Source organism: Arachis ipaensis, chromosome B9 (assembly GCF_059453495.1).
Source record: "Arachis ipaensis isolate K30076 ecotype BB chromosome B9, ASM5945349v1, whole genome shotgun sequence".
Taxonomy (NCBI): Eukaryota; Viridiplantae; Streptophyta; class Magnoliopsida; order Fabales; family Fabaceae; genus Arachis; species Arachis ipaensis.
Window position 1 is genome coordinate 158,656,137 of NC_142444.1, and position 25,038 is coordinate 158,681,174.

General features: G+C 29.9%; 4 protein-coding genes and 1 non-coding gene across 5 annotated transcripts; 2 read left to right on the forward strand and 3 right to left on the reverse strand.

Annotated features, from left to right (window-relative positions):
* Positions 1 to 82: 82 nt before the first annotated feature.
* On the reverse strand, positions 83 to 970 carry LOC107619408 (Late embryogenesis abundant (LEA) hydroxyproline-rich glycoprotein family). Its single transcript, XM_016321693.3, has one exon. The coding sequence runs from the start codon at positions 913 to 915 to the stop codon at positions 232 to 234; it is 684 nt and encodes a 227-aa protein (XP_016177179.1). The 5' UTR covers positions 916 to 970; the 3' UTR covers positions 83 to 231.
* Positions 971 to 13,647: 12,677 nt separating this feature from the next.
* LOC107617834 (uncharacterized) lies at positions 13,648 to 17,083 on the forward strand. Its single transcript, XM_016319707.3, has 6 exons — positions 13,648 to 13,942; positions 14,052 to 14,161; positions 14,266 to 14,469; positions 15,018 to 15,129; positions 16,055 to 16,283; positions 16,357 to 17,083. Exons 2-6 carry the CDS (start codon positions 14,141 to 14,143, stop codon positions 16,445 to 16,447), a joined length of 657 nt encoding a protein of 218 aa, XP_016175193.1. The 5' UTR covers positions 13,648 to 13,942; positions 14,052 to 14,140; the 3' UTR covers positions 16,448 to 17,083.
* Positions 15,855 to 19,521, reverse strand: LOC107617832 (putative pyruvate, phosphate dikinase regulatory protein, chloroplastic). The gene is made up of 3 exons (XM_016319705.3): positions 19,096 to 19,521; positions 18,282 to 18,921; positions 15,855 to 18,198 (listed from the first exon to the last, which is right to left on the reverse strand). Exons 1-3 carry the CDS (start codon positions 19,519 to 19,521, stop codon positions 18,095 to 18,097), a joined length of 1,170 nt encoding a protein of 389 aa, XP_016175191.1. The 3' UTR covers positions 15,855 to 18,094.
* A 205-nt stretch (positions 19,522 to 19,726) lies between these two features.
* On the reverse strand, positions 19,727 to 23,432 carry LOC107617833 (gibberellin 2-beta-dioxygenase 8-like). The gene is made up of 3 exons (XM_016319706.3): positions 22,860 to 23,432; positions 20,078 to 20,411; positions 19,727 to 19,999 (listed from the first exon to the last, which is right to left on the reverse strand). Exons 1-3 carry the CDS (start codon positions 23,339 to 23,341, stop codon positions 19,727 to 19,729), a joined length of 1,089 nt encoding a protein of 362 aa, XP_016175192.1. The 5' UTR covers positions 23,342 to 23,432.
* Positions 20,511 to 20,584, forward strand: TRNAV-CAC (transfer RNA valine (anticodon CAC)). Its single transcript has one exon. It is a non-coding gene; the product is annotated as a tRNA-Val (tRNA).
* Positions 23,433 to 25,038: the final 1,606 nt, after the last annotated feature.

The following is a 25,038-nucleotide window of genomic DNA, read 5'->3' on the forward strand; positions in this document are numbered from 1 at the left end:
ATTTTATATAAAATTGAATTATATCCATTATACATTCATAACATGTAAGAAAATTTTAGAAAAATAATTTAAATTTCACCACCTTAAATATTTGATAAATCACAACACAGATCACAAATGTAAGAAAATTCGGAAGACTACATAACAATAGTCAGAAATAGATAATTAAAAAAAAAAACTAAGGTGAAGTTAATACAAATTACTGAAATTAGTGATATTATTCTCGCATCTTCAAGAGAAGTAAACGGGGCATCTCTTGTCTTTGTAAAGGGGTAAGATGGACCCATCGGGTCCCACACCCGCATCACAATTAGCGTGCATCCTGTGGCGCTTGCTCTGCCACGACGATATCTTGAACCGAATCACAGACGTTAATTCCAAGCGGAACACCACGCTACCGTGAACCCTATCGTTCTGAAACTCCGTCCATCGTTGACTGTTAACGGTCAACGTAGCCCCACTGAGAACGGCGTTCACTATTGTCGTATGTTTGGGCTGCTGATAAAACGGATCAAGTAACGGCGTCGACCCGATTTTCTGATCCCGGTAGTAAACCGCCCCGTCCATTGACTCGTAGTAAATACCGATGTTCTGGTTGGCGTTTCGGGCCGTCGCATTGAAATTGACTTCGGCATTTTGGAAGCCAGATGATTGGGCCAGGCCCGGAATAGAGAACTCGTGGATGTGGAATCTGGGCCTGTGAGGGCGGAGGCTGATCCAGAGGATGAAAGTGATTAGGCCCAAAATAAAGAGGAGGCTGAGGAAGGTGCCGCAGATGATCTTGGAGACCCGGGTGGTGAGGCTGTCCTGGACCCGCTGCACGTAGTAGCGGGCCGTGTGGTGACGCCTTATGGGCTTCTGGTTCGGGTTCTGGCCCGGGACGTGGCGGATGGGTATGTGGTCGTTGCCGCGCATTTTGGCGCAAGCGTGTTCTGTGTTTCAACTTTGATGAGTGTGTGATGAATAATGCGTTTGAGTTTGGTTTTGTAGTGCACTTGGAAGAGAAGAGAAGAGAAGAGAAAAAGAGAATCTTTGAGAGTGGTGAATGGAGGAAGAAAAGAATATCTAAGCTTTGAGTCTTGCATCTTTGCATTGTTCCATTGCTTTTGCATCACGTTTGCATGCTAATTAATTACATCAGCGGAAAAAAAATGTATAATAATTATTAGCATGCAGTAAAATTTGATTAGTTAGTTTTATAAGATTCTGATTAGGGTTCAAACCGTAAAAGTTTTTATCCTTTAGAAATATAGAAGCTTCGGAATTTGGTGTATTAATAACTTTAGAGGCACTGTTAAACTTTCAACAACAAAGAGATATAGATACTATAATGTTAAGAAGGTATCATTCAGCAGCAGCTTTATCTATCTGTATTTTTGCATCTAGCTTGATGATCATGCATTATATATATATAGAAAATTAGAAGTGAATAACAAAGAAGTCACGGACATTTTTATGCACAACGGGAATAAGGTACAAATGTTTTCGTATAATGTTGTATAAAGTATATATACGAAATCGAGTTACAAAGATGAATGGATTTTTTAATTATATGCCTCTTATCCAGTTTAAACTTGTTCTATACATGTATCATCGTTGCCTCACTTGGAAGTCATCACTGAAGGCAATAACAGTTTTGCAATAGGAAATAGTATTTACTCGCATGATGAACTAATCTTTTATGACGTGAGATGATAGCTAAAATGTAAATATAAATATTATATTAAATAGGAAATTTACAAAAATATTGAACAAACGTTAATGCCTCCTATTATGCCAGGAATAAATTATAGGATGTGTCGGTGATTAAAATGAAGGGCTTATTATTGATCCTCATCACAAGTAGCCGGCGGAAGCAATCTATTAACTACTCTTCCACCTTAGTCCATGACAATAATAAAAAAGTCTCGTAACCTATAAATTCAGTCTAACAGAATACATAAATTCAATTATAATTTTAGTCTTTATTATCTTATCTTATCTTTAGTTGTTCTTATCTTTTCTTTATTTGTTTTTATCTTTCTTAAACTAATGCTCTATATATATTTAGTTTTACCTTCATAATTCAATACAATTCAATTTAATCAATTAAAAAATACAAAGTATAATATTCTTTCTCTCTTCTTTTCTTATTTTTTCACAATTTTACCACAATCTATGACACCGCAAAAATGCAAAACAACAAAATAACATAGTAAAAATCCTATGTTTTCGTGTTCTAATTCTTCTGTGACATATATAGCATTTTTGTTGGCATAAGAAAACGACAGATATTTTAACTTGTACTTGATTGTTGGTATGTGCATAATGGTATTACAATACAAAGACATTCTTTTCAACCCCGTATTACAGGGTTGTCAACATGCATAAAGTGCGACCACATGCTACATTTTTTTCTTTCACAATGTCATGCAATTTTGTCACATAATAGAAACTCCATGTCGTATATGTCGTTTGAATTCATTCCATATAGGTTGCGCTGCTAGTAAGGATAAGCAATGAGTGGTTTGGCTCAAACTTCTATGAAGAATGGTGTCCATCTCTCTGTTTTAGAAACAGATAAATCTGAATAGCTTATTATTTAAGTTTTCGTCAAAAATACAATGTACAAGAATATATATAAATGTTAGAAAAATTAAATTAATAAAAACACAAAATTTTATAATAAATACACAAAATATACTATATAAATATAAGTAATACTAATTGATTTTAAATTGATTCTAATTACTCCTAATTATATTCTAACACTGGATATACCCTTGCATGCATGTTATTCTCTAGCTTGGCGCCTTTTATTTACTGATATTACAGCTAATAATAATGCAGATTTAGAGAAAAATATATCATCCAAATAACAAAATGAAAGTACAAATAGGATCGGAGCATAAGCTAATATAAGCTCCATAGCTTAGCCAGCTTAATTAATAATTTAATAAATTAATTAATTACTTGCATAAATATCTACCTTACATACATGTCGTACGTCTTTAAGGTAGTATTTGTTTTGAGGTACTCGGATAGAGATTAGAAGCTTAAAATTCAGTATTATGTTTGTTGGCTCAAGGATTGGTACTAAAATTTCTATTTCTATCTCTAAAATTTCAATATTTGAGTACCTCTAAAAAATGAGGACACAGGAGACTGAAATTTTTAGATACAGAAATTAAAATTTTAATAATATTTTATACCTAAAATACTCTCATTTCAAATAATTAATTTCAATTTTATCCTTTGTGCATATTAAATTAGAGTTTTATTCTTGTTTTAATTTTTGTCTCCTATTTTATACTAAACAGAATATTAAAATTTATTACAGTGTCAATCTCTTAGTTTCAATCTCTCAGTCTTTCAATCTCTATCTCTCCACCAAACACTGCCTAATAACTTTAAAAATGGTGGCCATAAACGACTAAAAATTAATCATTAAATAAAAAAGTGGCACTTGTCTTATATCAAATTATAATTAATTTTTACCATGCATGCATACAATACTTTTATTCACCAGATATGGTGCACACGTGTTTTTTTATAATTATTATTGGTAATTAAACTGGGAAAAAACCTGTTGCATGCATGCTTTATGGTCGACCAAAACTATGGAATCAAAAATAATTGTACTCAATTAATCTTTAAGAATGAAAAGATTATTATTAATATTAAATAATATTACACCAATATTTTAAATTTTAAAGATAATAAATAATGAGTGTGTGTGTACACACTAGCTAGTAGGGAAAAAAGGGTTCAAAAATTCAAACTTTGATTTCTCACTAATTGAAAGACAAGACAAGAAGTCCTCAAGTGTATGAAATAATTCCAGTCCTTTTGCTTTCAACTTCCTCACAATAATAAGAGAACTAATAATATTACTTCCTTGCTCTTTTTTTTTTTTTCTTGGTTTTCCTCGCATATAATTATGGCAAGTAACGTTAAAATCTACCAATTATTTTTCAATGTGGTGCAATATAGACCATTGCTTATGGGATATCGACATCTCTAAGGTTCAGCAAATCTAAGATATAAACTCAATCAAGATAAGAAACGTGTTTTTGATAGGGAAGCATGAGATTACATTCTATTTGCAGATACTATGTATTATACCACACAAATTTTATTATGAAAATTGTAAAAGCAAACAGTAATTAGTCACTTTCTAGTATAGTGCTTTCCATTTAGTCTCAACATTAGATATTTGTTGGTAGGATATATATATATATATAGGTCATATTATTAATAAAGATAAATAATATTTGTAATATTTTTTCTCTCCTGTATAAACTTTTTTATGGTATAAAAGATTAGTTTTTTTTAATTTTTTAATTATTTTTAAAACTAAAAGTACGAAATTTATAAAAGAGATATATACAAGAGACTATTTACAGGATGAAGTTGTAAATTCCTAAAGTGGTCCATAAAATTGATGTGTACACTAAAATCGTTCATGAGATTTCAATTGTACCAATTATGTTTTTGAAATTGAAAAAATTACATCATATTAGTCCCTGACCTATTTTTTGTTAACGACGTGTTGATGTGGACCTTTGGTGACACGTGTCACCTCATAATTTGGCCACGTGTAACAGTTCAATGACGTGTCGGCCTGTGACACGTGGCATGCTGACGTGGATGGTTATGTCACGTGTCACAATACTATTTTGCCACGTGTTAGGTTATGCCACGTGTCACAATTTTATTTATCCACATGTCATCTACTACGTCATCATTACATATGTACCAAATTGATTCCTTACTTTGTATCAAATGATTCATTTTAGTCATTGAAATTGAATGTCGTGCACCAAATTAGTCCCTTCATCAGTTTTTTTTCTTTTTTTTTTTTGTATAAATTCAAATTTTTTAATATCTTTAAATACACTAATTTTAATTTTATCTTTTTACAAGTTACTTAAATACAAGTGGTTTTATAAAATATTTTAAAAATTTTAGTTTTAATTATACAATTTTTTTTACAATATTTTATTAAAAGAATTATGTGAGATATTGATATTAATTTAGTAAAGAGTGTAAGTTAAAAGTATAATAATATTTCTTAATACAAACTTTTTAATACTAAACACTTTAATAAATATTTTAAGAATACTTGATAAGACACTTGTTAACTAATATAAATTCATTATTCCCATCGATTTTTAGAATGTTCGATTTCCATATAATTGACTTCTCACTAAATTAATAAGATATATTTATACTATCGATTATAATAATTCATTTTATCTATAACTTAGCTAGGCGGCCTTTTTATATATTACACTATTAATTAATATAAGCACTTATTGTAACCATGGCTTGAATAGTATTAAAACAGATACAAATAAATATAAGAGATAATAATAAAATTTTGGATTTACCTAACATGTGCTCTAAAGATACAAGTTAAAATTATTAATTAAAAAATTCATTATAAAAAATTGTATAATAAAAAATAAAATTAAAATTAGTGTATTAAAAAATATTGAGAGTTTTAGATTTACAAAAAAAAATGAGAACAAACTGATAAATGGATTAATTTGGTGCATGATATTCAATTTTAGGGACTAAAATGAGTCATTTGATGTAAAGTAAGAGATCAATTTAGTGCATATGTAATGATAATATAGTGGATGACACGTGGACAAATAACATTGTGACCCGTAGTATAATCATCTACATAGTATGCCACGTGTCGTTGACTGACACATCATCAAGCCACGTCAATACGTCGTTAATGAAAAACAGGTCAGGGACTAATATGGTATAATTTTTTCAATTTCAGAGACGTAATTGATGTAATTAGAATTTCAAAAACGATTTTAGTGCACATCATCAATCTCAAGGATCACTTTAAAAATTTACTCGATGAAGTTATCTTTTTATAAATATAATAAGTGAAAATTATTAACTAGCTAGTTTAATAGGTTTGATTAAATTATTATATAATGATCTTTAACTATTATTTTTATATAAAAATAATTACACGTGTATAATTATCTTCTTTATATAAAGGTGGTACATATCATATATTACTAGTTAATAAATTAGATGGGAATTTGGTATCATTACCGCACCCAACTTATTGTCCAGCCTCTTGATGTGGTTCCTTTTTGTTACTATATGTCTGACCTTATAGCCGACCTTATATATTAGTAGATCAGTAGTGTTCATGAATTAATAATTAACGATCAATGAAGAAGTGGCACTGTTGTATGTGGAGCTCACATGGAAAGGTTAAGGCACATAAAATTATATATGTATGTATGTATGGAGGAAATTGAGGATAAAACAAGCACTAGAGCTAGTGGATTATGAATGTGCAGTTCACAATTTTCATGCATAAGTATATTTGTGTAAAATACCATTAATAGTATAATAAAATAATTCTGGCAGACAACGAACTTTCAAAAAGGTTTTATTTGAATAATGTTAAAAATCAGTGATGCTCGATCATATATATATATGTGGGCTGATTTTTTTTTATATGAAAGAAATATTGGCGTTCTTTTGGGAAATGGGATTATTTGGTGTAATTACAGATGGGTGGATTTTGTAGGTGAAAAGTCAACACGTGAGGGGCGTGTTGGACACGTGGCAGCATTTTAGCCAACACGTGGGGGCGTGGTGCAACACGTGAGGGCGTATTAAATGAATTCTACAATACTATAATACACTTCAAATATCAATATTCAACCAAAACACCATCTCTATTTTTATGTTAAAAATAATTTCTGGTGTGGGTGTGTGTTTTTTTCTTTTTTTAATTATCTAGAATAACCAAATAATACAATAGAGGATGAAGCAGACACAAGGCGACGGTGGGAGAATAAAAAGTTCCAGTTCGCATCAAAGGGGTTTTGTGATTAGCAAATTCACTTCTTTGGAGTTTTATCCTGATATTACCTTTTTTTTTAATTTAAATTAATAAAAAATATAAATAGTTATATTTCTAACATTTTTAAATTTGTTTAATATATTTTTGTAGGAATGACAATACCATCCAAACCCGCGGGTACCACACATCCCGCTCCGCTATATGTATAATATATATAAAATAATTAGTAAATGATTAATAATATTATATCATATTTAAATTTTTACTTTAATTTATATTATGTATGTGATGATAGTTATATAAATTTTGAAATTTAATTTTATTTATTGGATTTTAATAATTATAGGGGCAGATCGGGATGGAGCGGGTTAGGGTTCAACATTTTACTATCCACAGGTATAAGCGGGGCGGGTTCTATGCGGGTTGTTGTACGGCGGAGCGGGGTCGGGTAGAGCAAAAACCCGCCTCTACCCACCCCGTTGCCACCCCTATATTTTTGTACTGACGTTTTTTTATGTCTTATGTTATTTTCTTTTCTTTTGAGATTCACCAAGAATTGAACTCTAGACTTTTTAGATATAAAGTTCTAATATTATGTCATGATACTACTTCTTTTAAAAACTTAAGCTGAGAAAAACAAGTGACGTAAATAATTATATCTTTAACAAATTATTATTAGGTTTAGTTAATTTGTTGATTTTTATAGTTTTATCAAATTTTTAATTAAGTTTCTATACTTTTTTTCTTTTTAATTGTGTCCCTACACTGCTTTTAATTTTATAATTAGGTTCTTTTCATGTCAAAAATGTTAAAATTAACCAAATATTTCTCCAAATATACATGCGGTCAACAATCTAATTAAATTTTTAATTATGAATATCTTTAATTTATGAATAAATATTTGATTAATTTTAATATTTTTTACACTAAAAATGACTAAATTATAAAATTAAAAGTAATATAAAAAATTAATTAAAAAATATAAAAATCTAATTAAAAATTTAATAAAATTATATAAAAATTAACAGAATAATTAAATATTATTATTATTATTATTATTATTATTATTATTAAAGGCCTAATAATAAATTTTCTCATCCAAAGAGAATTTGATGAATCCCCTTCTTCTTACTCCTATAAGTCAACTATTGGCGATTAGTTCCGAAGCACAAACATTTTATTGATTTTCGTGTTTACATTCGAACACTTGAATACGATATTTTTATCAATTTATTTGATATGTGTATTTTTTATCTTTCATCGTATCTTAATAAAAAATAAAATATTTTTTTCAAATATATTTAAATACACCTAAATATAATTATACATCAATATTTTTAAATTTAATATTAACATATATTTTAAAAATAAATTTAAAAATAATATATTATTATTTATTAAAATAATAAATATTTAAAATATTTTATATAATTAAAAATATTTAAAATAATTAAAAATTTAATTTATATTTTAATATTAATAATATTTAAAATATTATTATAATTTTTTAAAAAAATATTTTATTTTATATATATAAATATCATATTTTTATATCTTATAAAAATTTAAAATTTGTGTGTCTATATATTCTATATCGTATTATATTCTTTATGTCTATGCCTCACAGGCTAATAGGTAGAGAAATGATGACAAACAAGGCGTGTGTGTATATATATCAGATTCCGAACCCCCACTTTCTACCAGCAAGCTAGATATAACAATATTAAAATTTTAATTGTGATATGAAACTAAGTTTCATCACCATGGTCACAAGTGATTTTCTTTAGTAATTAAGTGGCTTCTGTTTAGATAGGGATTAGAGAGTATATTGAATAAACGGAAAAAATGGAAGTGTCACATCAAATTCACTCACGTGTCCGGAAAATAAGTTTCCTATTGGAATGTGTAATTTGTCTTATTGTCTAAACGATCATTATTATTACAAGTTGCAGAATGAATCAAACGAGTTCTTGATTAAGGGACAAGTTATGAATGTGGAAGTACGTATAATATATACGTGGCTCCATAGCCGGGACCAATCTACCAACTTTGAGGCCTCTCACCGTCAATTATAATTATCAACACATATATAATACATATATAATACTGGAAGAGTTTTAAGTATATTAAAAATATCGATATTTTAGTTATTTTAACCATTGATCTAAATTATAAAAAATATATATAATATATATTAATTGAAATTAACGAGTAAAATAATTAGAATATTAATGTTGTTTGGTACATTTAAAAATTTTTCTATGATATATATTTAATAATAAATAACTCTAGTGTAGCACTCTTATTAGGGATGGTAATTCTATCGCATCTGCGAATAATTCAATTTGCTCCAATTCAATTAGAGCGGATTATCAACTTAATCCCCATCGAATTTGGTCAAAAATTCAAATGTCAACTTAATTTTATGTGTCGAACTCACACTTTTAATATATAAGTATATACATGTGATAAATAAGTGGAAATTTAAATTTAAATTTCCCTTTTTTTTTTACAAATATTTAGTGTTAACAAATTAATAATATATAAATAATATTTAATATTATGACATATATGTAAAATTACTAATAAATATTGTGTTTGATTGAAAATAAATTTGTTTTTACAGGTCAATTCGATAAATTTAAGGTACAAATACATAAAATTTAGGTGGAGGGATTTAAACCTATCTAGAAATAAAATTAGAATAAAATTTAAACCCTACTTTATCTTACTTATGGACAATATATATACTCGTTTTTCAATCTTTGAATATATAAAAAAAATGTTATGTGCACTATTTTTTATGCATATATTCTTTTTTAGAAAAGTCTAGGAACACTAATTTTATTAAATTCTGACCAGCATGTAACCAACAAAAAAAAAGAATAATCTCACATTATTGGATGAAATCTTACACAATTAAAAATATCATTAATAACTACTTAATGACTACAAATCACAAAAATTATTAGCCCTAACATTCCTCCTTTTTTTTCTAATTTGTACACATACATTTTACTTTGAGGATTAATAGTGATAGATAAGAAGTAAAAAAGAAAAAATATATACCATAAAGAAAATGTACAAAAAGATATATAGAAAACATGATATATATCTCCTCATAAGCGATAGATATTCGTAAACTAAAATACCATTTGTACATCAAAATCAGTCATTAATATATTTATATATAAATATATGTGTAATTTAATTTATTTTTAATATGTATTTATATTTTAACATATATTTATATTTTAACATATATTTTATATTGGTGGCTGACTTTAATGACTAATTTTAGTGTATACGAAGCATAACTCATTTGTAAAAGATATTTTTTAGGCGTAAATGAGTAAATATCATATCAACCCATAAATAAGACAAGTTTCTACTACAATACAAACTTAGCTTCTTTCACTAAACTATTTACTTTCAGTGATGAGTTCTCTGAACTTCTTCGTACAATAAGTTTCTTTATTTATTAATATGACAATACTTACCCAAGAATGTTATCAATTGATTATTGATTTCGAAAGTTGAAAACCCAGAAGCTATGATTATATTGATGAGTTCCAATCACAAGAAGGATGCTAGAACTTTTGGACTCTAAAAAGTTAATCTTCTTGGGAAAAAAATTCTACATCCACTCCTCAGGATATTTGCTTGTCGTATTCATTAATCATCATGCTACATCTTAGAATGTGGATACCAAACTTGTTACCTATTTCAACCACCCAAATTTACTAACAACGTAACAAAACTAAATATTTTTTTTTTTAAAAAAAAAGAGTGCTCCTTTATCTTCTATTTGAATTTCGAATTAGAATTGTGTAGAGAGATTAGTGACCGATTGATGCATGTTTCATAGCTGCTACATATGCTGATTAAACATGCTCCGAATCGAAATGGATTGTTTTTTTCAGCTGTCATGTCGTTCAAATAATGCTAGTTAGGCAACCTTGCCAGATGTGATTACAAATTCACAACATTTTTTTAGAGTAGTGGTGGCAATATGTACTCTATCTACAGGTATCCAACCCGATCCCACCCATTCGAGTAGGGTTGTCAACCCGATCTGCAGCAGATAGGGTAAGATACGAATAAAGTTCTCGTGCGGGTCGGGTAGGATGCATGTTGAGCTTCAACCCTACCCGACTAATCCGCACTTATATTATATACTTATATAAAAATATGTTTTAAGTGGATGTTGAATCAAAGACCTTTTACTAAATGCAAAAGATCCTTAACCACTAAAAAAAATTATTAATTAATAATTTAATTTTTTTTATATAAAAATTAGTTCTATTTTAAATTATCATCAAATTATATAATAATGTTATATATTTTTTGTAACCCGCAGGTAAGATCGGATACCCGTGGATTAAAAACGGATAGGATTAGGATTAGAATATTCTCAAGTCGCAGATAGAGTATGATTGAGTTTATATAAAAATCTCAACTCGCGAATAAAATTAAAATTAGATCAAAACTCTACCCTACCCTATTCATCGTCCTACCTCATAGAACTGTATTAGTCCTAACACGTAATTCGTAGTGTTCCCAATCGCATTATTTTTGTTTATCATCACATTAATTATTATTAATTTATGTTTCTGGTACTCATGAAATGTGTCCCCACTTCAAACCACACATACTTTTAGCTGCTACATTTATCGAAGATATCACTATTATATTGCGGTGTTGCCTCAAATCAAATGTAGGTTCCGTGTATATAGTCATAGGAATATATGTAGTGAAATAAATTAAAAGATAATTTTTTTTATAAAGTCCTAGGAATATTTTTTCTGAAATAAATTAAAATAAGAAGAATGTTATATGAATTGTTTTTGTGTATATTATATTTTTTATTTTTAGTATTAAAAATATTTGATAAATAATAAGAAATAAAAAAAAAAGTAAAAGTTATCTATTATACTATAAAAAGAATATATAAAAAATAGTATAAAATCATTTCTGCTAAATTAAACCTACCACCTAGAGACTATACGCATATTACATACGAGTAGCAAAGTTTAAGATCTTAGTCGCATGGAAATTGAATTGTAGAGTTCTAATAACTATTTTAACTTTACTATAATTTATCTGAATTTTTTGTAATAATAGTTTTACTGTAGAAATCTCATTAATATCATATTTTTATTAAAGTACACTAAGTAAATTTAATTAAGAAATCATAAATCTAGCTTAAAAAGAAGTTTATTATTTTTTTACAAATATAAAATTTTGGTTCAACTGTGCGATTAATTGAATCCATGTTTTAATTGTTAAATATTTTATATTTCATTTAAGTGTAGGGTGGTGTATGTGTTTGATTTTCATTTCTCACCTCATACACTATCTTTGGTAAAAAGAAAAAATCAAGATAAAAGATAAAATGTAATTATTTATTAGCATAAAAGATTTTATATTAAAAAAAATCAATAGTCATTTATAATTATAAAGTATAAATTGAAGTGTATGCTCATCAAGAGATATTCTTTTCTATTTCTATTATGTACCAAAAGAAGATTCAAATGCATTGTTTATAGATAAAAAGATTTACCACGGGGGAATAATGGAATATACATGTTAATTAATAGTCATGTACACTTAAGTATATCAATTTGTCGATTGGCCATCCATGATTGCAAATTTGTACTTATCTGCTACACATAAGTAAAGTGCATTTGATATGGTCTTGCAAAAAAATATATTATAAAAAAACAAAAAGAGATGCAAAAATGGTATAAAGGCAGAAAAAGAAGGGGATTCCGAAATTAAATTATGGCATTATTATTAGAATTTAATTTTGATTTTGATATATTTTATTAGTGTAAAATAATTTTACACGCATATTCAATTATGTAAGATTATGCCAGTAAAAATAAGGTTTAATTATTCTGTTAGTTCTTATAATTTTGTGAAATTTTTAATTAGATCCTTATACTTTTTTCTTTTTAATTTGGTCCCTGCACCAAAATTTTTTTTCAATTAAGTCCCTCTTAGTAGTAATTGACTTAATTTTATAGGGATCCAACTAAAAAAAAGAATTAGTACAGGGACCTAAATAAAAGGGAAAAAAAAGTGCAGGGACCCAATTAAAAAAAATTTTGGTGCAAGGACTCAATTAAAAGAAAAAAAATTATAGGGATCTAATTGAAAATTTTGCGAAACTATAGGGACCAGCAGAGTAATTAAAGCTAAAAATAATTATTTTTTATATTAATTACGTAAATAATTATAAAAAAGCAGATGTAATTATATAATTGTATAACACGTTTTGTACTATCTTTTATTATTATTTTTAGGTTTACCCAAACGATATCCCCCAATCCGACAGGTTAAGGACTAATCCGTTGCGGATTTGAGCTCCATTTAAGGATCTGTCGCTGGCCAACGAGTTGCTGCATACACAAGGCGGGGTTCGAATTCCTGACACTTGATTTTAATGTACTATTAGTATAAAATAATTTTACACATATATTTAATTGCGTAATATTATATCATCAAAAATAAGGAAATGGATCCTCTCCAGTTTTCTTAACACTTGAGGAAATGAAGTGTGATCTCTCACCGTTAACTTTATAAGTGGGACCAAAAATAAATATGAGAGAGAAAACAATAAAGGGTGAGAGATCACAATTGACACCATCCAATTTTTTCTTCACCAAAAAAGATTCACTCCCCAAAAATAACTATTATTTTTATTAATAGTGTAAAATAATATTAGTGCATTAAAATTAAACCCTTCTTATTATTAAATTTAAATAGTGTGATGTTGTATTTATGTTTGTTTAAAGAAAGAGCAAAGCCCCACTTGATGATGGTGATGACGATAATGTTAACGATAATGATAATGATGATGATGCGTTTCTCGCTCTCCTTCTAAATCTTAAGCTGAAAACTATTTGTCTCTGTTTCTTCCTCTTGCACTCTTTCTCCGCCCCATTATTTTTTTCTTCCAATCAAAACTAGCCACTTAGCCTTTTCTATATTCAGACAAATAACTTAGTAGTTATAAGTCACTTCTTCTCTTCCATATATCATCAACTACCGTAACTAGTTCCTAAGATCAGACCCTTTTTCAAGAGAATTTCAGCATCCCCTATATCTGTAAGTTCTGTTTTTTTTATTCATTCATTTATTTATTTTTTAATTTTTATCCAATCAAAGAAAATTCTGGGTATTGTGACTTATGTTGAGGTTCATGTTCATTAAGCAGGTGCTGTATGTTCATAGTTATAATAATCCCATTCAATACACATAGCTGAAATATTCACAACTACTTACAACAAGAAAGTGAAATTAGAAATGGAAGATATTCCAAAGTTGGTGAGAATTATTATTCCTGTCTCTTTGTATAACTGTTTCATTGAATTCTTGTTGGTCTTGTTTAATTTCTTGATGGTTGATGGGGTTTGGTTCTTTTCTTGCAGGATTCGAGTTCTTCTTCTTCTTTTTCATCAGCTTTGGAATCAGAAGAGAAGAAGATGGAGAGTGGAGCACAGAGAATCTCTGTTTCTGATCACATAAACGCATATCAATACACAGCTGAGAAAGTTGATAGCTTTGTCATTGATATGGATTCCTTCTCTTCCCCCATCAACAAAGATTCCTCCAATATTAATCCCAGAATCACAGTAAGTTTTTTTTTTTCTTTTTAATCTAATTTTCACATATATTTTTGTGTCACTGCTCTGTTATGTTTTTTTTTTCTAAAATAAATTGTAATTTTAGTTATAAAATATTATGAGACATTAAATAAATACGAATGTCAAACATTTCATGAACGGTGGAATTATTGTTAATTGAAAATGAGAGGGTAAAACAAAGACTTTTTTATTTTTTATTTTATTTTTTTCTTAATTTTTATCATGAACTTCCATTGAACCTTTGCGGCCATTGGAATCGAATGTCATTTTCAAACCATTATTATTACTACTTCCCACTTCTTCCTGCTTTGGCTACAATTTTTAAATTAATGAAAGCGTTGAAATAAGAGAGCAATCAATTAAATTAAGTTTAACCATTTTAACTTTGTGTATCTCTTACGTAACCAATATAGTTGCCTTGTTTGATTATATACTTGGGATTTCTTCTTTCTATTTTTCTTAGTAAATAAACATGGTATAATCCATTTATCTTTTTTAAATTTGATTTGATTTTATTTATTTCTTAAACAACATAGTTGCAGAGGAGCCTTTCCAGGAAAGGTTCTCAGCGTGGTGGAGACAGGAAGGTGAATGGAAATGTCTCACTTCATGAAAGAGACACTGTTCCAACTACATCCTCACCAAAAGGTACCATTGCCCTTTCAAACTTCAATTCAATTAAAAATTAAATAAATAATAATAATAATTATAATTATAGAGTCTCTTTTGTTTCTTGAGGAGTTTGATTTTCTTGGAGTATTTTATATGTTTAAAGATAAACTTAACCTATTCAATAATTTGAGTACAGCATGATCATGTATACATCCAAATTTGTTTTTGTTTCTTCTGTTGAACCTTAGACCAAATCACCAAATGAATCGCCACATGAAAGTTAGGACTAATTTTTCTTTCCTTTTCCGGGTCTTTGGAGTTTAGGAGAAAGTTTAATATAATAATAATTATTATTATTATCAGCAGGCCTATTGTTCCTATTGTTTTGACCCTTATGAAATTTGTTGCTTTGATATGTATAATTGTATTATGTGGACAATGGGAGCAGATTGCAAATGGGATTATAATAAAATATTTGATCACCAACCTGTACTAAGGTCAGGCCAAGTTGGGTATCCTCTGATTTGTTGTTACACCTCACATTGCTGGACAGTGATCTCTCTTACATATATATATATTATATATTATTATCATTATTATTATAATTCTCATTATCATAATTCATACTCAACAACTGAGATCATGCAACTTGAAAACTATACAGGAGCTGTTGAAATTTAATGTTAGTTTGGCTTGGGCTTTTGGTTGTTGAGGATTAGTTAGGGTGGAAACAAGGAAACCTACTACATGAACATGTCAAATTTAGCCAAGTCAACCCATTTACATTATGGAAAATTGAATTAACTGTTTGATCACAAGTGCATAGGAAAAAAGAGGTTGCAAGAGATATATTAATAAGTAGTTGGCACCCCATACTTGGGGCTAGAAGCCAGAGATACTTGTCAATAATGTCATTATCATGAACTTGGTTCATTCATAGTATTCATATTTGGATATGCAGCTGCTATGGCAGGGTGTAACACACTTGAAAAGTCAACGGCAGTGGGGTCCACACATCAATCCACAAACACAAACCCTCCTCAGAGCCATCATCAGATTACAATCACTGCCAGTAATATGTGCAGCACACCCACCAGTGAAAGCAAGTTGGCAACTCGGAGAAACAGTTTCAGAAGACATTCTTCATGGCTCCTTGACCCTAAAAGGGTTCTTCTTATCTTTGCCACCTTGTAAGAAACTATATAGCTCAATTATCATACAACTTCACCAATGTTATGTGCTTATGTTTGTGTACTGTAACAGATCAAGCATGGGAACATTGTTGCTGATATTCTTCACTCTTGCTATCAGCAAGCAAAACCCAGATGAATATGGGGCTGATTTGCAGCAGTAACTCAATCTTTTTGCTGTTGAGACTTAGAAGAAAGCGAACTCGACAATGGGGCAGTCGACTCTGGCGTAAATACAAGTTAGAGTCCCAGAAATGCAGCAAATACTAGGAAACAGGAAAATCAACACAGACAGTGAAAACCAAAGTTTCTCAAGTTGTAAAGATTACTCTATATTTCCAACAATTTGACATCAGAGTCAGTTACCTTACCTCTCCGGGAATTACAAGAAGCAATTGCAATGCATAGTGCATTAATTCAAAGGGGGAAGGAATGAATATTCATTTCTTTTATACGAATGGAAGACAACAGATAAAGATCACATGGAAGAGATTGCTCTATAATGTTTTCAGTGTGTAGTTGAAGAAGGATCAGAAAGTGTTTCTTTTTGCTCTTTCTATTCCTTGAGTCCTTTTGTACATTTTCTGTTAAGTTTTTGCTCTTACATGCAGATGAATGAAATCCTAATAGGAAGAATAAACTTTATAAGCTCATCCCATTTTCATGTGAACTTTTCTTTTCAGAAAGAAAAGGGAACCTTTACAGCCCGGGTTTTCCAATTCCAGGGATAAAAGAGTGTTGCTGTATTTGGAAGCACTTTGGTCTTCTGGAATAAAATAAACTTAAATGATTTAGGTTAATATGGCTATTTTGGTCAGGAAAAACAATAAGCATGTGAATGTTATTGTTAGATATCCTTTTTCCTTAACAAACAACTTCATCATAACAATTGATGTTTGCAGCTCTCAGAAGTTAAACAGCCATGTGAGTCACACCAACCCCAAAGTTTAACCAAAGCAAAGACTTAGAAAGTTACAGCAAAACTGTGATGTGAGGCTATAGGTATGTTAGGTATAGCAACACCTTTACATAAATATGCTTATATTTTCAACATGTTTTTGCAATCACACTAGCATTCATATGAAATTCCAGATATATAACAAGAAAATAAGTCAGTTACATACAATAATTTAAGCATTGAGTATAACTCTGAGTGAAAAGATCATTAGAGCTAACTAGCAGAACATATAGGAAGGTTTCAATGGACAAATTGTTCAACTGAAAGCATGCTGATGTTTCATTAGTTTGGATACCAAACAATGATAGAGTAATTCAACAATTTGGAGGAAACATAACTTCCTTTCCCTTGAAGGAAATGAAAACAATTTCTACTTACCGAACTGCACTCAATGAGATTTTTCACGAAAGAGTAATTCACCAAATATATTGATGATTGCAGCTTTGCAATTGACAGTTAGGTTCACCGTATCAAAACACCTTTTTCTCTTTAGCAGGGCCTACTAAGACTGTTCAACATTCATCGTGGTAGATCAAGAAGCATTCTTTCTTAAATAACATATAAGCTTTGAAAATTGATAGTTACATGCCACCACATAACGTAGATTGATATGACATGTAAAGAAACATACCTCTTAGCTAACATCTACACTCACAAGTAGTTCTAAATGATTGTACCTAATCACCAGACTCTGGATTGTAACACGTAACAGTTTCTCAATTACTTTGAAAATTTAGTATATTCATAACTCAAACTGTACCTGGATATTATGAATGTACCAAAATTTCAGTCACTGATATTATGAAACTGAGATAGCAGGATACAATTCTGGTGCTTTAGAAAATTGTGATCTCTAATAGCGTTTTGAGATCCTAGGCATTGTACACTTATGCTTCCTGTCATGGAAAAGCCTCAGTACAACAGCCGCAGTTTCTTCGATTGCTTTTTCAGTCACATCTGTAATTGATATTCTGGATTAGCATCCTGTTAAGTAATTGGAACCACAGTGTGTATTTTGAAACAGAGTTGAACTTTGTTACCAATAACTGGCCAAGAAGGATTCTGAGCAAAGAGCTTTCCTGCAAATTCAAGCTCCCCTCTAACATAATCCATATCAAAGTAATTAGTCCTTGATTCTGGAGTGAGCCCCATAGTTTTAGCCCTTGCTTTTCTAATACTCTGCAAGACAACTGGATTTATAGTCAAGCCAAAAACCTTCTTCTGATCCACCTGAAATAGAGTCCTTGGAATTTGAACACCCATCACTATTGGCACATTAGCCACCTTGTACCCCTTCTGAGCCAGATAAATGGACAAGGGCGTCTTCCCGGTTCGCGAAACTCCGGTGAGGACAATGTCAGCCTTGTCCAAATTCCCCGGGGAAGCCCCATCATCCTGCTTGATGGTGAATTCTACAGCTTCAATCCTGCGAAAGTAGTCGTCGGAGAGTGGGAAGCTCCTACCGGAGGCGCCGCGAGGGAGGCCGGAAGGAGAGACACCCAAATGAGAAGAAATGGCGTCAGTGATGGGACCCAAGACATCAGTGGAAGGCACACCCCACAAGTTGCAAGCTTGATTAGCAGATGAAGCCATGGATGGGTCAGCCAAAGTGTACACAAGCAAAGCACCCTCCTTTGCTGCTTGCTTTACTATCTCTAACAACTTCTCAGCATCATCAATCTGAAAATTATGAATCGCCAACGAATCATAACAAAATAATCATCAATTCTAACTTCTCAATCACACGTTTCCAAATCACAAACTCTTAATTCATTGTGTATCCAAAATTAATATATCAATCAACTAAAACCAAAACTTGAATTTTATAAATTGATTATTATAAAACCTAATTACCCCAGAAAACAAGTGGGTGTTGACGGGGCAGCCATGGTCGACCAAGCAGTAATCGAACTGCCCCAAAGCGGCGTTAACGCAGTGCTCGGCGGTCCAGCCGGTGCCGTCGGATACGATGTAGATGGTCTTAGAGGCCGTGCTTTCTGCGCCGCCATCGAGAGTGTCGGCGTAGTCTGAGTCGAGAGGGGGAGAAAACGGATGCGACGGAGGTGGTGGCGATGTAGCAGGAGTGGATTCCAGAGTCTGGGTTCGGGGAACCGGGCGGTCCAACTTTCGACCAGAACGTATGGAGCGGGCCCTGGACCAGCGGTTTAGCTGAGGGCTAACCCTGGGTCTGGTACGAGCAGGCGCTTTGGGTTCGGTTTGATTGCATGCTCTTATTGGAGCAACGCCGTGGATGTTTGTACATAATTGCCAAACTGACATAGCTACTTAATGTAGTGAATATTGAACTTGGCTTTTATTCATTTATTTTGTTATATATAACACATATAGGATAATAATTTTCATTTTTTTTTGGAGACTCGAACTCGCAATCTCTTAATTGAGTATGGGGAGACTATGCCATTTGAGTTATAAATCATTGGCATATATTTATGTAACTTGTAGTGGAAATTAAAATTATATATTTTTAATTTTCTTTCCACCCACTAGTTCTACACCAAGTATTATGAAGGAGAAAATTGGGTAACCCTAATTTGGTGCCAAACTTCTGAACATCATCACGAACTTGCTGTCTATATTCTTGGTAGCTAAATCTCCTGTAAACTGAAGGCTGCTTGCTGCAATTCTCTATGACAGTCTCATTAAAGGGGCAAAAGAAATATGCAGTTGAGAACCTTTCAAATTCTGGGTTCGTCACAACTCGATGCTCAACACTCTTGTATACACCGTTGCTCCAAGCCTAGTAACAGCACATTCATTAATGCTAATTAAGTAACATAGCAGTAAGCAAATAAAGTCTTAAGTAATTAATAATAACCTGAAATAAGTCACCAATGTTGATTGTGAGAGCATGAGGGTTTGGTTTGACTGCAATCCATTTACCATCTTTGATCAATTGTAAGCCTCTGACTTGATCTTGAAGCAATAAGATGGTAAGGAAAGAACTATCAGTATGTGGTATAAGTCCATGAACCTGAGAAGGTGAAGCCATGGGAAATGGAGGATATCGATTCATCCGAAGATAACAAGTGGTGGGCAAGCAATTCTCCCGAAAGAATTTTGACTTCTCTTCACCAATTTTTTCAGCAAGGATATCAGCTAAAGTTTGTGCCAGATTATAAGCATCCCAAGCAAATTGTTCGATTCTGTATCTGCAAGCATTCATTCGTACACCTACATTAGTTTTTGTTAGGAAATTTTCTTTCATTATTGTTAATATATAAATATTTTTCGAATTCTTGCAACAACTTGTCTGGGTGGTGTAGTTGGTTATCACGCTAGTCTCACACACTAGAGGTCCCCGGTTCGAACCCGGGCTCAGACATTAATGATCTTTTTAATGATCTTTTTATACTTGATATATGCAGTTGTTATAATTGCAGAAATTTTCAGATATGAATGTCTTTTACGTTTTCTACCTGCGGTTTCCTTTTTTCCCCAAACTTTCAGAGGAGCACAGCAAATTCTACTCACAAAACTTTAAAATTTAGAGGTCTTTCATCCAGTAAAAAAGAAGTGAAGATAACTAGATAAGTAATAAATAGGGATTATAAATCTATTTCTAAGTCTACATTACCAAAAAAAAAAAAAACAATGATGGAATAATATATCAACAATGAAATAGTAATATTAAAATTCTTTGTTTATATGATTTATGATAAGAAATGGATTATTGAATAATCAAAAAACACAAATTCGTAGATATGATTCACTATTGAAACCAGTTAATCTCATTATAAGAATTGAGCGGAAATAACAGTCAACCTAAGTATAATGATGATAATAACAAAACTAACCAGCACAACTCATGATCAACATAATTAAAATGGCAAAGACTCGCATGCATTGTTTGTTTCATTTGAAATTTATATTTAAAAGCTTTTAGATGAAAATTTGGCTAAATATATAAAATTATCTAATAATTTTTAATTATAAACATCACATAAAGACAACTGAACTAGGATTTTCATTAACTAAAATAGATCACATGCATGTTTTAACATGAACGTACTTTAATGTTAACTCTCACATGCATTTAAGTTTATTTACCCTAATGAAGTGAGAATTTATATCTCTATATATGCGTGGAAACAAGTAATAATATATAATTCATGGAAGGTGGGATTTTAGCCCAGATGAAATGGATGAAGGATTAGTTGTCACTTTGTATAACCATGGTATTATGGTAAGACCAATGAACATCAGTGCCAAAGTCCTTTACCAAGGCAATAAACTAAACCATGAATTAGCTCACCAGCACTGTTGATAAGTCTACAAGACTCAGCATTGCCTAATAAAAAGGAAGAAACGTGAGAGAAAGAAAGCAAGTGGAACCAAAAGGTGTCATCATAAAGTTATGTCTGGCGTTCTCAACAATGTCAAAACTCAAATCTCATTCAATGTTGAAACTGGTGGTTATTTAAAATTTGCAGAGTTTGGGATAGAATTTTTCCTTTGTTTGATTGACTCTACTCATTTAGTTTAGGTTCCATTTCAATAGAATTTTACTCTATTTTACTTTTCTTATCCATCACTAATTCAAACATAACTCTAAGTTGAGGTTGATTTAAAAAAAAAAAAAACCAAAAACAAAACAAAAACAAGATATTACATGTTTGTTTTTTTATATATTGGAAAAATTTTGATGTAACACTCAATTATTAAATTTGATGATAAAATATATACATGGCGTATTGTCAATATGCCGAGACATATTGTTCATTCCTAAAATTTTAAAAAATATCATAAAATCTAATAATTGAGTATTCTATTAAAATTTTGTCTGTATTCAAAAAATTGAGCCGATATTACATTCTTACCAAATACTAATACGTTTTTAAAAATAATTAAATAGTATAACACTTTAAAAAAAAATAAAAATAAATCATATTAAATTTCAAATTGTAAATTTAAATATAATATAAAATATAATAAATTAACTAAAATATTATTACATTAAAATAAACCTCTATATATTTGTGTATAAATATATATGTAATTTAATTTATTTTTAATATTTATTATATATTTTAATATATATTTTATATCTAATATCGATGATAAATTAAATAGAGTTAAAATTATTTAATTAAAAAATATAACTATATTAAGTATATATTAAAATTAATTATTAAAAAATTAAAATTAATCATTAATATAAAATATACATTAAAAATGAGTTAAATAACACTAAAATTTATACACAAAATATATAATGGCTATTTTTATGATTAATTTTAGTGTAAAAATAGTATTTTCAAAAGAATATAATACTTTTAGTTAATAAAGAACATTAATAATCATGCTAGAAATTTCGAATAATACTTTGGTAAAAACTCAGGTGAAGTCGACTTCACGTGAAGTTGATACCACGCGAAGTTGATACCTGAGAGCCCTTAGATAAAAATTTAGTCAAATCAGTCAAATCATTTAACGGCTCTCAGGTATCAACTTCACGTGAAGTCGACTGCACCTGAGTTTTCACCTAATACTTATCCTTCTCTGTCTTTTCTTTATGCCAAAAAACAAAAACACGAACGTAGGGACATGCATATGCATATGAAGCAATTAAAAATGAAAAGGAGAAGAATGAGAATTACGTAAGAGTGTTGTTGGGTCCAGTAGTAGTAGAAGTTGTGGAACCCATTATATCAGCCAAAGGTATATGAAATGCTTCTGACCAAGAAAACTGTTTAATGTTGGTTGCTGTAGGGCTGCCCCATCGGTAGCTACCGGCGAAGAACTTGAAGTCGTTGTTGTTCTTCTTCACATCAAAGGGTAGCTTAAAAACCTTTTCTTGTTCAATTCTCAATCCATTCAAAACCTCACTGGAAATCCCATGTTTCACAACATGGAAAAACCCCCACTCTTTTGAAGCCCTAGCTATCTCACTCTTGCACTCTTCCCTCGCCACCTCATCATCACTCTCTTCAAATAAAGGGCTGAGATCAATCACCGGAAGCTCGCATTCCTCAATTTCCACCAACTCAGTCTCATCAAAACCCTCCCTTTCTCTTTGTGTCTTTTCCATGAGGGTTTTGAATGCCTTGTGGAAAGGTGGGTTGGTGGAAGCTGAGTCCATGCTTAATTTAATTTGCTACACGGTGGTCAACTAAGGAATTCAAGAAAAAGGAAAATGTTTGAGAGAAGGCTAATAAGTGTGATGTAATTAGTTCTAATAAGGGCCTTTTTTATAAGACACGTATGGGGGGACATAGCCAGCGGGAGTTAAGAACAATTTGTCCCTACAAAAGATTATATTTATGTAAGATGAGTCAATGATATTTGAACCAGAAAATATACCGAATTAATTTTTAATTAGTTAACAGGTTTAATTTGTTTGGATAAACTTTAAAATTTTTTTTTGACTTATATTTTTTTAAAAAATTTTATAAAAAAATAAAAATAATTTTATGTTTGAATATCTGATTTTATGTAAAAAAAAATTTTTATTTATTAATTATATTTGAATATAATAATATAAAAATATTATTTATTTATTTATTATGTGAAAAATATCTTTTTAAAAAATAATAACTTGTAACTTCTCAAAAAAATATTTTTTTTGTATTTTTCTAATGCATTTATTTTTACTATTAAAAATTTACTAAACACGTTAAATTTTTTTTTTCATTAAAAAGGATATGCTTATCAACTTAATGGTACTTAACAAACACAATATTTCATAATTAATTGTTTTAAATCTATTTTATGGTACTAAAATATGATAAATTAATTTTTAATTACTTATTTTGTTTAAAAAGTTAAATTTACAAATTTCATATATATGACAAAAAGATAAAATTTTTTATTATCTATTACTTAATAACAAAATATTATCATTGATTCAAAATATATTTTCATTCAACTAATTGGGAATGATTGAGAGAAGAGATTAGTTTTTTTCTTTAATTAAAATTTGAAGTTTGAACATTATTTTGAATATAAAATAGTTTTAAAATCTTAATTTATTTATCGAAATAAGGAAAATCAGTTATTATGTTGGAAAGTGGATATATACTCTCATAGTTAAAAATAAAATAAAATATAAGCAAAACCAAATTATATATATATATATTATAATTTATAAAATGCTATTTGTACACTACAATTAGCCACTAATATATATATATATATATATATATATATATATATATATATATAGTTTAATTTGTTTTTAATCTGTATTTATATTCTAACATATATTTAATACTAATAACTAATTTTAGTGTACACGACTACACTTAGCATAACTCTATAATATTAGAATGTCAAAAAAAGACACCGGATAATGTGTTTCTCATTATTGGCTGAATCAATGTCGGCATTCAAATGTAACTAAGTGGCTCCATGTAGGGTTACATCAACGTCAAAATTTGCACGTCATATGGGAGAGAACTTTGAGGCAGGTGATGCATGTGCCATGGTTACATGAAACTAGACACGAGATTCTTCCACTTCCTCACTTGCTCCATATATACTTGATTACAATATCTATTAACAAGTTCATAAATGAGCAAGATTTTTTGTTCTACTGTTCTGTTTTGTCCAATTTTACTTTGTAACATGGGTCTTAAAAGTATTTTATTGAAAATAAGGAGTATCATAAAACCTTTTACAATTTCAATATTTTTTTTTTTAAAATTACAACGTGTCAATTGCCTGTATTTCAATTCAACAACACATTTAATGAATAAGGTTTTGGCCCGGTTTGGGTAACCAACTTAATTAAGCTCTTTTTAATAAAATAACTTAAATAATAAATGACTCTGTTAAAAG

Bases quoted from the DNA above. Each gene is read 5' to 3' on its own strand.
- LOC107617833 (XM_016319706.3), bottom strand. From the start codon at position 23,341: ATGGACTCAGCTTCCACCAACCCACCTTTCCACAAGGCATTCAAAACC. The intron at 20,412-22,859 runs GTAATTCTCATT...GAATGCTTGCAG, and splicing joins GGACCCAACAACACTCTTAC to ATACAGAATCGAACAATTTG. The intron at 20,000-20,077 runs GTTATTATTAAT...TGCTGTTACTAG, and splicing joins ACATTGGTGACTTATTTCAG to GCTTGGAGCAACGGTGTATA.
- LOC107617832 (XM_016319705.3), bottom strand. From the start codon at position 19,521: ATGTCAGTTTGGCAATTATGTACAAACATCCACGGCGTTGCTCCAATA. The intron at 18,922-19,095 runs GTAATTAGGTTT...CATAATTTTCAG, and splicing joins ACACCCACTTGTTTTCTGGG to ATTGATGATGCTGAGAAGTT. The intron at 18,199-18,281 runs GTAACAAAGTTC...TATCAATTACAG, and splicing joins TCCTTCTTGGCCAGTTATTG to ATGTGACTGAAAAAGCAATC.
- LOC107617834 (XM_016319707.3), top strand. From the start codon at position 14,141: ATGGAAGATATTCCAAAGTTG. The intron at 14,162-14,265 runs GTGAGAATTATT...CTTTTCTTGCAG, and splicing joins TGGAAGATATTCCAAAGTTG to GATTCGAGTTCTTCTTCTTC. The intron at 16,284-16,356 runs GTAAGAAACTAT...GTACTGTAACAG, and splicing joins CTTCTTATCTTTGCCACCTT to ATCAAGCATGGGAACATTGT.
- LOC107619408 (XM_016321693.3), bottom strand. From the start codon at position 915: ATGCGCGGCAACGACCACATACCCATCCGCCACGTCCCGGGCCAGAAC.